General features: G+C 56.2%; 2 protein-coding genes across 4 annotated transcripts in view; one reads left to right on the plus strand and one right to left on the minus strand.

Annotated features, from left to right (window-relative positions):
• LOC134169658 (ras-related and estrogen-regulated growth inhibitor-like protein) overlaps window positions 1-2465 on the minus strand; it is a 3320-nt gene extending 855 nt beyond the window's left edge. Inside the window, 6 exon segments of the mRNA XM_062630410.1 lie at window positions 1-523; window positions 884-960; window positions 1386-1439; window positions 1831-1970; window positions 1972-2009; window positions 2011-2465. The exon segment at window positions 1-523 is cut by the window's left edge and continues 855 nt beyond it. Of these exon segments, the coding sequence (XP_062486394.1) occupies window positions 98-523; window positions 884-960; window positions 1386-1439; window positions 1831-1970; window positions 1972-2009; window positions 2011-2070 (795 nt within the window). The 5' untranslated portion in view covers window positions 2071-2465 and the 3' untranslated portion in view covers window positions 1-97.
• Window positions 2466-3343: 878 nt separating this feature from the next.
• Window positions 3344-13296, plus strand: KIF7 (kinesin family member 7). Of its 3 annotated transcripts, XM_062630418.1 has the most exons (19): window positions 3344-3657; window positions 4797-4997; window positions 5228-5639; window positions 6019-6550; window positions 6945-7082; window positions 7220-7447; window positions 7813-8015; window positions 8311-8417; window positions 8702-8830; window positions 9098-9300; window positions 9416-9613; window positions 9848-9973; window positions 10429-10605; window positions 10887-11102; window positions 11379-11585; window positions 11891-12089; window positions 12170-12319; window positions 12538-12917; window positions 13024-13296. In XM_062630418.1, the coding sequence occupies exons 1-18, from the start codon at window positions 3357-3359 to the stop codon at window positions 12915-12917; spliced, it is 4107 nt and encodes a 1368-aa protein (XP_062486402.1). In that variant the 5' UTR covers window positions 3344-3356; the 3' UTR covers window positions 13024-13296. The 3 variants fall into 3 exon arrangements, with proteins under 3 accessions (XP_062486402.1, XP_062486409.1, XP_062486416.1); XM_062630425.1 differs by having other exon boundaries at window positions 12541-13296; XM_062630432.1 differs by having other exon boundaries at window positions 7816-8015; window positions 12538-13296.
• The last annotated feature ends 61 nt before the right edge of the window (window positions 13297-13357 follow it).

Raw genomic sequence — 13357 nt, forward strand, 5'->3', positions numbered from 1 at the left:
AACCCATCATACTTATGCAAACACACAGACCATCTCCATGGGCACCAAGGGAGGAGGCTTGGTCCAGCACAGAGAGAAGCAACATCCATGCCGTAGCTCAGAGGGAGTCTGTTCGCTTACGGGCAAACACAGCCGACATGGTCTTGACGATGCCACGGATCCCTGTACCCTTCTTCAGTGCCAGTTTGGTGTCAGGGATGCGCTCGGCCAGTCCATGGAAGACCATGAGGGCCCCGTGATAAGCCTCGGCTGCAGAGACCTCATAGAAACCACAGTCTAAAGAGAGGGCCAGGAGCCGGCCTTCCTCGCTGGACACCACCCGCTGGTGGTGCAGGTCCCGCTTGTTGCCCACAATGACGATGGGCACCTTCTCCTGGCTCTGCCCCTCCTTGGCCGCTTTGATGAACTGGATTTTGAGAGGCAGGATGTTGAAGCTGGCACGGTCGCAGATGCTGTAGACCAGGACAAAGCTGTCTGCCCACTGGATTCGCTTCTCCTCTGAGGAGCCCTCCTCTGCCTGCTCCTGGGGAAAGAGGAAAGGAAGAGGGGTATTCCAGCTGCGAAGCACTGCAGGCTGTAGGTGGTAACACCATGGGGAATCTCAGAGCAGCACTTCCACTTTGTTCCTGTGCTCAGTCTGGGCTGGTAATATTAGTGCATCAGCTCTAAAGCCCTCACTCAGCCAGAGGACCATGGGCTATGGTGATGATTGTTACCCTCCCAGCAATACTGCATACCCGTGCTCTGCAGTTGCCTACAAACCATCTGACACAGCAACTTTGCTCAGTGGTAGTTCCTAGCCTGTGGCTCCCCATAGGTAACTTTCAGCAGAGGGTTTTTGCCCCTGGGATGAAAACAGGTGACAGGAGCAGGGTTCTCTCACCTGGGAATTGGGGACATCCCAGATGTGGAAGAGAATCTCTCGGCCATCCATGGTCAGATTGTGGCTGTAGAGGAATTCTGCCAAAGAAAAAAACAGTCATTTTTATGGGCCCAGGAGATGCTCCCTCAACCCAGGTCTTCTCCTGGGGACAAGCCTGTCACGTCCACACTGGGAGACCGTGCTCCACAAGGACACATCCCGGGGCTCTTTTTGTGCAGCAACAGCCCCAGGGAGCACGGTGGCCTTCATATCAGCCTGCCTCCAGCGCTCAGCCCAGGCACACTGGTGCCACCAGCTGCCAGCCAGGACCTTCTGCACCACAGAGAAGCAGTTGTGGAGCAAGGAGATGGGTCACTGAACAAAGACAACCATTTAGCCCCCCAAGGGAGCAGGCAAAGGCAATGGAGAAAGGCAGGAGGGGATGGGAAGCAATGAAATCCTGCGGGCAGATCCTCATCCCCATCCCTAAGGGGAAAGAGCCTGGCAATGCCCTGGCACTCACCCATGTCTCCGTACTCCCCAATAAAGCGCCGGGTCAGGAAACGCACAGTCAGAGCTGCAGAGGGAAGGATAACAACCATCAGAATGACCCTAAACCTGAAGGATTTTCCTTTGCAAATCCAGAGCAGTCATGCACGGTTTCCCTGCAAACTCCCACTAGCAGAAACGACCCCTGGCTTTCCCCCAGCCACCAGCAGGTCTGTGAGCAGAGGCACAGCACAAACCAGAGCATCAGCAAACTGCAGCTCAGTGGAAAACACCTTCCCCATCACTCACCCTACAAGGCTGTGCTCAGTTTCCCCCCTCGAATCACAGCTGTACCCAAAACACAGCTGTACTTAGCCCCATCTCCCCAGCTTGCTCTCCAAAAGCTACTGCAGTTTTCAGCCTCTTTTGGGGGTCTCTCTGCCTGGACCCACTGCTCCCAGCTCATGGACACTTCTTACCTGATTTCCCCACGTTATCTGCTCCCATGATGAGGACGTTTGCTTCCATCTTCAGGGCAGTGGGGCCGGGCATCTCCATGAGGGCAGGGTGGTCGGGGGTGAAGCTGGTGCTCCGGCGCAGGGGGAGCCGCAGCCCCATGGCCGTGCCGCGCCAGCAATCCCAGAACCGTGTGCGACTCCTCTGTGCGCAGCCGAGGAGCCAGCGCTTCCCACAGCACCCAGGGGACCCGCGAGGGCCATCCCCTCCCCGCCGCCGCAGGGGCGGTGCAGCGGGAGCTGCGGGCGGCCGGATGGAAAAGTTCGCTATTGCTCAGATGATCCCAAACGAGCGTCAGTGTCCTGCCAGCCCCCGGCACAGCAGGCGCATGGGAAGCACCGTCTGTCTGCACCAGCTGCTCCGCAAACTGCATCCCAGGAGGCTGCCCACGCCTGAGCATCCAGCACACTGTCCCTCGGCAGGGACACGCAGCCCATTGTCCCTTCCCCACGGTGATCCCACATGGGAATGGCTGTGAGGAGTGGTGGAGCATCTTGTGAGTTGAATGTTGTCTCACAAGTGGTGGAGCATCTCATGACTGGTGAAGTGTTTTCTGATGAGTGATGGGGCGCAACTCATGAGTGGTGGAGTGTAGTCTGACAAGTGATGGAGCGTATCACGAGTGATGGAGCATCTCACGAGTGACAGAATCTCTACAAGCGACGGAGCATGTCACGAGTGATGGAGCATCTCACGAGTGACAGAATCTCTACAAGCAATGGAGCATGTCACGAGTGATGGAGCATCTCACGAGTGACAGAATCTCTACAAGCGACGGAGCATGTCACGAGTGATGGAGCATCTCACGAGTGACAGAATCTCTACAAGCGACGGAGCATGTCACGAGTGATGGAGCATCTCTCAAGTGATGGAGTCTGTGAGTGATGGAGCATCTCTCAAGTGATGGAGTCTTTGTGAGCAACGGAGCATGTCACGAGGGATGGAGCATCTCACGAGTGACAGAATCTCTAACGAGTGATGGAGCATCTCTCAAGTGATGGAAGTCTCTGTGAGCAATGGAGCATGTTACGAGGGATGGAGCATCTCACGAGTGACAGAATCTCTATGAGCGATGGAGCATGTCACGAGTGATGGAGCATCTCTCAAGTGATGGGAGTCTTTGTGAGCAATGGAGCATCTCTCAAGTGATGGAGTCTTTGTGAGCAATGGAGCATGTCACGAGGGATGGAGCATCTCTCAAGTGATGGAGTCTGTGAGCAATGGAGCATCTCTCAAGTGATGGAGTCTGTGAGCGATGGAGCATGTCACGAGGGATGGAGCATCTCTCAAGTGATGGAGTCTGTGAGCAATGGAGCACCTCACGAGCGAGACGGAGCACAAGTGGCGGAGCCCCCGACCTCCGCACCCCTCCCGTGCCCGCCCCGCACCGCGCTCCCTCGCTGGCCGCTCCCCCTTGCGCCGCCGCCTGACGCCATCGCTGCGCGCCGGGCCCCCCGCATCCCCCGCCCCGCGCTGCGCTGCGCGGGCCATGGCGGCGGAGCGGGCGGCGGTGCGGGTGGCGGTGCGGGTGCGGCCGCTGCTGCCCCGGGAGGCGCTGCGGGGACACCGGCCCTGCCTGCGCGGGGACGCGGGCACCGGGGAGGTGGCGCTGGGCCGCCGCCGCTTCCGCTTCGCCGCCGTGCTGCCCGAGGCCGCGGGGCAGGCGGCCGTGTACCGCGCCTGCGTCCAGCCGCTGCTGCGCGCCTTCTTCCGCGGCTTCAACGCCACCGTCTTCGCCTACGGGCAGACCGGCTCCGGCAAGACCTACACCATCGGGGAGGCCAGCGTCGGTGAGTAACGGCACGGCCGGCGGTACCCTGCCTGCCCGGCACCGCTGTCCCACCGACAGCTCCTCCATCCCGAGCCGAGCCACGCCACCGCCTCCCTCCGTCCCGGCCATCCCTCCCCACCCACCAGCCTCACATCCCCATCCAGCTCATCAACTTCGCGCTCCCCACCATCGCTTCCAACATCACCATCCCAAACAGTCCCTCCACCCTGCCCTCCCTCTTGGCCCTGCCAGCCCTCCAAGCCCATCCCCATCCTGCCCACCCCAACAGCCGTCCCGCACTGTTGTAACCACTTGTCCCATGGACAGCACCACCTTTGGAAGCGCAGCGTGTAGGCTTTCTCCTCCACCACTGTAGATGTGAGAGGACCATGTCATGGAGGTGGTGGTGATCTTCCCTGGGCACCGCTACCGTCAGCTGGGTTGAATCCGTCAGCTTTGTCCCAAAATTAGCTGTAAGGAGAGGGAGGTTTGCAGGGGTTAATGCTGTAGGTTGTTCAGGGGAAAGGGCTGGAGGAAGAGGAAACCCTTCCCTCCTAGAAGTTGAATGGCATTATGATACCTTACAGAGAATGTGCTGTAAATCTTTCAGCCAGCTTTAGTTAACTGCATAGTTTGTAAACACTAAATTGTTTCCATACTTCCAGTCTACCTCCAGTTTCCCAGCTGGGGCTATCACTGCACCAGATTTGGGGATTGCTGTTTTATTACATGGCTGTTAGAGACAAAAGCAAAACCATTTAACATTCAGAGAATGCTGCAAGCATGAGTAGGCTGCAAGCATGAAATACCCCAACTTCTCAGAGATGGGAAAGGTTGTGGAGTCAGGCTAGCTTCAAAGGCCAGCATGCTGTAGCTGCAGGCATTGTGTTTGCTACCTGATGAAACACTAAGGGGACTTTTCCTTCTTGAGGAAGGACTGGACACAGGCAGCATTGCTGGAATCCAGCACCGCAGTGGGATAGGATTTGCCCCAAGGGCCTGTGTCTTGCAAACACGCAGAGGGATGTTTAATCCAGGCTGTGGGACAGTTGTGATGCTGCTCCTCTCCAAATAACAGATGCTGCAGGCAGGCTCCTGCCCGTGGCTCTGTCCCTGGCCCCCATGGGCTCCCCATGACCATGTGCATGTCTGTACCAGCTTCCATAAATGAAGATGAGCAGGGCATCATCCCGCGAGCCATGGCTGAGACCTTCAGACTCATTGATGAGAATGACCTCATTGACTACACAGTCCGAGTGTCCTATCTGGAAGTGTACAAGGAGGAGTTTCGGGACTTGCTGCAGGTGGATACAGCCAGCAAAGACATCCAGATCCGGGAGGATGACAAGGGGAACATTGGTATGTGTAGCTGTGCATGGGCTCACTTTTCATGGCCAAGGCCAGGGATTGGTTGTCTGCCTGTAAAGGCAGAGCCAAGTCTTCTCCCTCCATCCCTCTCCTGCAGCAGACTGCTGTGCTTAGTCCTGTTTGGTGTGGAAAGCTGGTCTGGGGTGACGTGAGGCTGTGGAGAGGAGCTGTATCCTCAGGCAGCCCATCCCTCCCAGCCACAACTCTGTTTGCTGTTGCAGTGCTCTGCGGAGTGAAGGAGTCAGAAGTGGAAGGGCTGGATGAGGTGCTGAGCCTGCTGGAGATGGGGAACACAGCCAAGCACACGGGAGCTACCCACATCAACAAGCAGTCGAGCCGCTCGCACACCATCTTCACAGTGACCATGGAGCAGCGGCGCGGGGCCGGCCGCATCCCCCTGCACCGCCACCCGCCCTCCGTCCCTCCCTCGGGACAGGTCCTGGTTTCCAAGTTTCACTTCGTGGACCTAGCGGGCTCAGAGCGCATTGTGAAGACGGGAAACACAGGGGAGAGGCTGAAGGAGAGCATCCAGATCAACAGCGGCCTCCTAGCCCTGGGCAATGTCATCAGTGCCTTGGGAGACCCACGGAGGAAGAGCAGCCACATCCCGTACAGGGACTCCAAAATCACCAGGTACAGCTGGGAGTGGGACCCCCATGTGTCACGGGTTGTTGGGCCAGCAGGAAGGAGGTGATATTTCTCCCTACCTTTCTTATGCCCAGCTTGCCAGGTTTGGTGCAGAGGCCCCAGGCTAGCTGGGAAGAGCTTGTAGTTTTCCCTTCTGCTCTCACACCAGGGCTCTCAGACTGATTGCCGAGAGCAGGAATTATTCAGATGAAAACCTGCCACACTGCAAGTTATTAGGAACTGATTCTGCTCACTTCACTGGTGACAAGCCAGACACAGAGCAAGAACATCATTTTCCTTGGACTCAACTTCTGAAGAGGGTTGGAAACCCGATTCCTGCATTATTGTGTACTTCAGCTATATTAATCATTATGCTCTTCTCTAGGATCCTGAAGGACTCCCTGGGGGGGAATGCCCAGACTGTGATGATAGCCTGTGTCAGCCCATCCTCTTCCGACTTTGATGAGAGCCTCAACACCCTGAATTACGCCAACCGGGCTCAAAACATCCAGAACAAGGCCGTGGTGAACTGCCGCAAGGAGATGGAGCACGTGGAGGAGCTGCACCGGCAGATAAAGAACTTGCAGAAGGCGCTGGAGCAGCGGCACCGCTCCGAGACCCGGATCATCAACCGCTCATCCACCGCCAAGCGATGCGCACCAGACCCCACGGCTCGGCTGCTGGCCGAGTGCGCCCATTACCGCACCTGCACCGATGCCGCATACCGGCTGCTGATGGAGCTGCAGGAGGACAGTAACCTCACCGTGGAGCAGATCCTGCGGGTCAAGGAGTGGCTGTGCACGGTGGAGGGCGAGAGGAGCGAGCTGACCTCGGCCGGGCTGGATAGCGGCATCGAGAGCACCTCTGCAGAAGACCAGAGCCCTGAGGCACAAGGTTCAAAGGTGGCCAAAGGCCAGGTAATGGTTGGGATGTTGTAGCTCTGAGGTTGGGTTGTACCTGGTCTAGAGGAAGTGCCTCTGCCTGTGGAACTAGATGAGCTTTGAGGCCCCTTCCAACCCAGACTGTTCTGTGATTTTACAATCTGATGGCCACTGAAGGCAACAGCCTCAGCACAGCATGGTAGAAAGGTCACGAGAAGGAGAGAAGCAACCTGGCCAAGAGGCCATAAGGAGGCAGAAAGATGTCCTCACAGCAGGCAGGGAGAATGTGGATTCAGCTGTGGTAGAGAGATCTAATTCACAGGAAGAATCTGGGTCTGCAGAGCTGCTGTGCCCTTGCAGAGTCCAGCATGGGAAGGGAAGGACAAAGGTGGATGCTGATGCTGCCTCTCTTACATTTCATGGGGAGCAGGTGAACACAGAGAAGAGGTGCGAGTCCATCAAAGATGAGCAGGTGGCCAAACTGCAGAGGCAAGTGGAGCGCCTGGAGGAGGAGAATCGTGATTTCCTGGCTGCTCTGGAGGATGCCATGGAGCAGTACAAGCTGCAGGTATTCCTGGGCTCTGCTCTTTGTGGGAACCTGCCCCACTCTTCCCCTTCCTCCTCAAGAGACCACAGCCCAGCTTTTGGGTTTCTTTGCAGTGGGATCCATGTGTATGTAACTCAGTTTCTCTCATTGCTTCTTAGAGTGACAAGCTGCAGGAGCAGCAAGATAAGATCTCGGAGCTGCACATACGCTTGGAGATGGCAATGCCAAACCTGTGTCTGCCAGGGCTGCTGGAAAACCTTCACCTGGTGACTGCCGGCCAGAGACCTCACACAGCCCCACTGGATGCTGCCCCATCCCACGGCCTCAATGGGCTTCCCTCAGTGCTCCTTCCTGCTAAGCAGAGTGGAAAAGCCCATGGCAGGAAGGTGAGGGCACAGGTCTGTGCTGTTAAGGAACTGCTGCCTTTTCACTTGCGTGTCCTCCACTGTAGGAACTGCTTCCCCCCCCCAGTGTTGGACATGAATCTTATCAGAGACATAGCCCAGAGGTTCACAACTGGCCAAAACAGCCCAGCTTCAAAACAGAGGCTTTTACCTTGATTTTATATGTGGGCCCCAGATTTCCTCAGTGTCTGAGCAACAGAAGGCAGGGTCTAGCAGCACACCAGCTATCCCGACAATACACTTACTCCATTGCATTGCTTCTCTTTGTGCGTAGCAGCAATGCCCAGCTGAGAGCTGCATTTTTTAACACTGGCTCTCACACAGTATGTTTCCTCTCTCTGGCCCAGCAGTTCGACAGCAAACCCTCTTTGCAGGAGGAGGACCTGGTGGCCTTGCACCCTAACCACACACAGTGCCTGGCTGGCAATCCAGAGCTCAAAGATGTGGTGCTGAGGAGAGAGCTCGTCCAGGACCCAGAGAAGCCATCAGAGCTGTCCTCAGGAGAGGAGGAGGAGGAGTGGGAACAGAAGCGGTCCCTGTTGCAGCGCCGGTGAGTTGGGGTTGCCCCAGCACTGTGAAGTGCCCTGGCAGTCCTGAGACCTGCCTGTCCCACCTCTGCAGCACAGTTCTCATGCAGGATGTAGGAGCAAATGCTAAATGCTGCATCTGGGGTCAGTGATTTTGCTGCTGACAGCTGCCTGTTCACTGGGGAGCCAATTACCATCTTTCCCAACACCCACTACTGTTCCTGTCTCCTTCTGAAGCCTGTGGCTCATGGAGAGTCCTTACTGGGAACAGCTCCAGCAGTGCCCAGACCCACCTGATAAATCCTCTGCTCCTTTTAGAAATGGGATCCAAAGCTGGAGCAAGAAAGAGATTTGCAAGCTGAGCGAGGAGCTGAGTGGAGGCAGTGCCCATGCCATTCAAGAGGAGCAGCTGGAGCTGTCAAAAGGCAAGTGAAAGGTTGGACAGTCTTCCTCGGGCTGGGGGTGCTTTGTTGGGTGCTGTTGATGTGAGGCCAGAGGACATGAATGGAGCAGATGACAGTCTAGCTGCTTTTGTTAAGGAGAAGCTTGAACTGCTGGGGCCTGGCAGGAGTTGCATGCTTTGGTGGAAGCTGCGGGTGACTTTGGCGATGCTGTGCCAGGTTTTGGCTGCAGATCAGAGATGGGATTTGTCCTTCTATCACCTGGCTGCTAAGGCAGGACATTCCTTACCCGGGACTCTGTGTTGCAGAGGTCTGTAGGAGGCGGCTGCCAGGGAAGGACTCCGAGTGGAGGCTGGTGCAAGCACAGCAGAAGATCCGAGAGCTGGCCATCAACATCCGCATGAAGGAGGAGCTGATCACAGAGCTCATTAAGACAGGTGAGAGCTGCTGGTGGGAATGCACACCCATGAAATCTCCTAGTCATGATGCTTGGCTCCTGTGCCCATCCTGCATTGCTTGCGCTCAGTTCCTTCACCTGTAGGCAGCAGAGCCCTGTTTCTCCATCCCTGTGTGGAGTAGTTAAGGGAAAGGGAACATGCATCTCAGTAGGCCAGTGGAGAAAGAGAGGAAAGGTCCATCCCTCAGCAGGATGCTGGCTGCAAGGGAAGGAGCCGTGAGGTCACAGCAGAGGGGATGTGTTGCAGGCAAGGACGCCCAGGCTCTGAACAGGCAGTACTGCCAGAAAATTGGGGAGCTGGAGCAGGAAGCAGAGCAAGTGAGGGCAGAGCTGAGTGACAGCCAGAAGCAGCTCCAGGAGCTGGAGGACAAAGAGCCCTGGGACCCCGGGGAGAAGCACAAGCTGCAGGAGTACCGCACACGAGTGGCAGCTGCGCAGAGCAAGGCACGGGTGAGTGGGAAGGGATCTATCCACCCGGGGAGGTGGGCAGGGACAGTGCTGGGGCATCCCTGCAAAGGGCATGGGGGAGACAGTGCACCCCAAGGGCAGCTTCTGCTTCCACCAGGTTCTTGGCAAGAAGAAGCAGGCAACAGAGAGGCTGGTGTCGCTGTCTGCCCAGAGTGAGAAGCGAGTGCAGGAGCTGGAGAGGAACATTGAGCTGATGCGGCGGCAGCAGGGGCAGCTGCAGCGCCGGCTGCGGGAGGAGAGCGAGCAGAAGCGGCGCCTGGAGACGGAGGTGAATAAGCGGCAGCACCAAGTCAAGGTAGGAATGGGCAGGAGTAGCTCTGCTGCTGTGGTATTTGTGAGGATGGTGATGGGTGGGCTCTGCAGGCTGCTGGGGAGGCCGGGGTAGCTCTGATGGGGTCTGTGGCTGTCTTGGAGAGCATAGAACCTTATGAGTTTCAAAAGATCTAGCAGAGAATACAACCTGTCCCTCAGCCTGTAGGGCAAACAGGTTCTGCCCCTTCAATGCTCACAGCTGCTCTTCCCCACATAGGAGCTGGAACTGAAGCACGAGCAGCACCAGAAGATCCTGCGCATCAAGACAGAGGAAATTGCAGCTTTCCAGAGGAAGCGGCGGAGCGGCAGCAATGGCTCCGTGATCAGCCTGGAGCAGCAGCAGGTACAGACACAGTGACCTGGCCTCCTCCCCCTGTGCAAAAGAGCCTGTGGCATACTGCAGGCTGACAGGGGAGATCTGGAAGCAGGAAGCTCAGCTTGAGATGAGCCATAGCCCATCCTGCCCTTGAGGAGGACAGTGTAATGTCAGTTGTATCTAGTAGCAGAGGACTTGTCTTACCACCAGGACCTCTTCTAAATCTCAGCATTGCTAAAGAAAGTGTGAAGTCTCGTCTGTTTGCAGAAGGGTGGTAGGAGATGCAGCCCCAATGACTCCTGGGGAATTTAGCTTAGCTCTGCCTCTTGGAGGAGCTGGAAAGATAAAACCAATGACTACAGGGATAGCAGAGATGGAATCGAGACTCTTGCTCTGATCTAGACCCCACTGCCCTCTAGCAATCCTGGGCATTGCTGCTGTGTCTGCATTCACATGCATGCCCTTTGCTCTCCCTCCATCAGAAAATTGAGGAACAGAAGAAGTGGTTGGACATGGAGATGGATAAAGTTCTCGAGCAGCGCCGGGCCCTGGATGAGCTGGAAGATGAGCTGAGGAAGCGGGAAGCTATTGTGGCCAAAAAGGAAGCCCTGCTGCAGGAGAAGAATGGCCTGGAGAGCAAACGACTGCGCTCCAGCCAGGTAGGACAAGAGTGTGACACCTCAACCCCTTGATTTCCAGCAGAGCTGGGAGGCTGGAAGGCCTGGGGGTCACTCTGGGTCTGGCAAAGGGCTGCAGGTCAGGATGAGGTGGTGGTGAGAAGTGGGAAGGAAGTCTGCCTCTACAGAAGAGGCCTCTGAGCTAGTTGGTTTGATAGCCTTTAGCTTATGTGTGCATGTGGAGTCACCTATGGGGGGAGTAGAAAGGGGCTGAGGGCCTGACTTGCCTCCAGAGCAGATTCCTTGAGCATCTTCTGCTGCAGGCCCTGACAGATGACATAGTGCGTGTGTCCAGCCGCCTGGAACACCTGGAAAAGGAGCTGACAGAGAAGAACGGGCAGCTGCGCCATGGCAGTGCCCACAACCAGCAGCAGATCAGACAGGAGATTAACAACCTGCGCCAGGAGAAGGACCAGCTGCTCAAACAGAGGTTGGAGCTTGACAACAAGCTGCGCCACGGCACCCTGCTGTCCCCAGAGGTAACTCTGCTTGGCCTGTCGTGCAGGAGCATGAAGTAGTGAGAGAAGGAAAGACCTGAGCATGGGGTCATTAGCAGATGCTCCCCCATATCCCCAAACTGTGCATATCCCAGCTTCTTGCCAGCACTGTTGAGATGACAAGTGAGGTTAGGGCATGGTGAGGTTAGGGCTTTGAAGCAGATGATCTTAAGGTCCTTTCCAACCTTAATTATTCTATGATTCTGTGAGACAGAGCAAACCCTTTACTCCCTAGTAACTGCAGCTCTGCCCTGGCAGGAAGAACGGATTTTGTTCCAGTTGGACGAGGCAATTGAGGCTCTGGATGCAGCCATTGAATACAAAAATGAGTCCATCACATGCAGGCAGCGAGTCCTGCGGGCCTCAGCCAGCCTGCTGTCCCAGTGTGAGATGAACCTCATGGCCAAGCTCAGCTATCTCTCCTCCTCCGAGACCCGAGCTCTGCTCTGCAAGTACTTTGACAAGGTAGGATGCAACTGCCCTCTTTTGCCTGTAAAGTCAGGCCACAAAGCCATAGTACTGTGATCCCCACATGACCCACCTCCTGGGAGAGGGCCTTAACTAGTCTTAGGAGTCATGGATCCCTGCAGTGGCTTTGCCACATCATTGTGGCCATGTATTTTTGTTCTGTCCTGGGGCAGTTGTGACATCCCAGAACTACTAACCTTCATTCCTGTAGCAGGCAACTAACTAGATGAGGCTCAATGGGACAGGAAGCCTTCCCAGGCTCTGAAGGAGCTGAGGTGTCCCTTGCTGTTGGCCCTGGCCAGGTAGTGACACTGCGAGAGGACCAGCACAGGCAGCACATCGCCTTCTCGGAGCTGGAGATGCAGCTGGAGGAGCAGCAGCAGCTCGTGTACTGGCTGGAGGCAGCGGTGGAGCGACAGCGCCTGGAGATGGACCGGCGGCTCACCCTGCAGCAGAAGGAGCACGAGCAGAACATGCAATTACTGCTCCAGCAGAGCCGTGGTAACCACCAGCTCCAGACACAGCAGTGGTGTTGCTTCTGTCTTTCACAGGGCTCGAAATGACCTTGTTTTCCCTTATAGAGCACATGGATGAGGGGCTGGCCAGCAGCAAGCTGCAGTATGAGGCAAGGATCCAGGTGCTGGAGAAAGAGCTGAGCCGTTACATGTGGGCAAACCAGGAGCTGAACCAGAGGCTGAACAGCATGAGTGTCCATCCTGGACAGACCAAAGGTGAGAGGAAGGCCAGGCTGGGGCTTTGCTGTTCCTACCAAGTTAAAAGGAAGGGAGTTTTAATGGAGTTTAAATTCCTTCCCCTGGCAGCAAGAGCTCATAGCAGAGTCAGGAGCAGTGCAGATCATTGCTGGCCTTGAGCAAGCACTCTGGAGGTACTTTGATGAGAAGAGCAGAGATGTGGATACTCATCTCAGTGTACCCTTACTATCTCCCAGCAGGGATGGAGAGAAGCATTCATGGGGCTGGGGACAGAGCTCCCCCTGCACTCGGGACCTGTGAGGAAGCCAGCCTCGGGGAACAGCCCATGCCTCTGGCTGTCACTGAAGAAAGCCATCGGGTCAGGGATGAGAGCAGGGACCTGGTACATGCGCCTTTGCCATCTACGTGGAGACGTTCCTCCCTGCCCAGCGATGGCCCTGGGGACCTTCGGCAAAGGGATATGGAGCACTTGCCAAGAGCAGGGCAGCCCCATGAGATGCACCCACCCCGCAGCCTCCCTCCTGCCTCCAAGCCCCGGCGTGAGCTGCGCAGAGCCAGCCTGACAGCAGCACCTCACCACCCAGCCATGATCGACGTGAGGAAAAACCCCCTCTAGGTACAGCCTCAACGCTTACCAGGCATGGGGCAGGGAGGAGGGGATGTGGCTGACGTGAGCTTCCTGCCCCTCGAGCCACCCTGGCTACAGACCTGTTACATTTCAGAGGCCTGAGGAAGAGAAGAGGTGACTTGTTATCAGGAGGGAAGCATAGAAGGTGTGGACCCATCAGCCTACATTGCTGCCCATCCAAGACAGCACTGCCTGGACACCTCTCCTCCTGCACCCTCAGCAGCTTAAACACTGGGAAGTGGGAGGTGGACACCTTCCACTCTGGCCTCTAACACTAAAACATGTTTACAGCTTGGAAACCTCTGCAGCCTCAGAGATACTCTGCACTCTGCAGAACTTGTACATAATTTTTGTAGCAAATTTGGTTTTTTTTTTTACATTTCTACTATAACTTTTCTAATAAAACAGAGTGTTATGAAGCAGCCACT

This window comes from Pezoporus occidentalis, unplaced genomic scaffold, assembly GCF_034315485.1.
Source record: "Pezoporus occidentalis ecotype Australia unplaced genomic scaffold, CSIRO_AGI_Poc_V1 ctg11, whole genome shotgun sequence".
NCBI classification, from domain to species: Eukaryota; Metazoa; Chordata; class Aves; order Psittaciformes; family Psittacidae; genus Pezoporus; species Pezoporus occidentalis.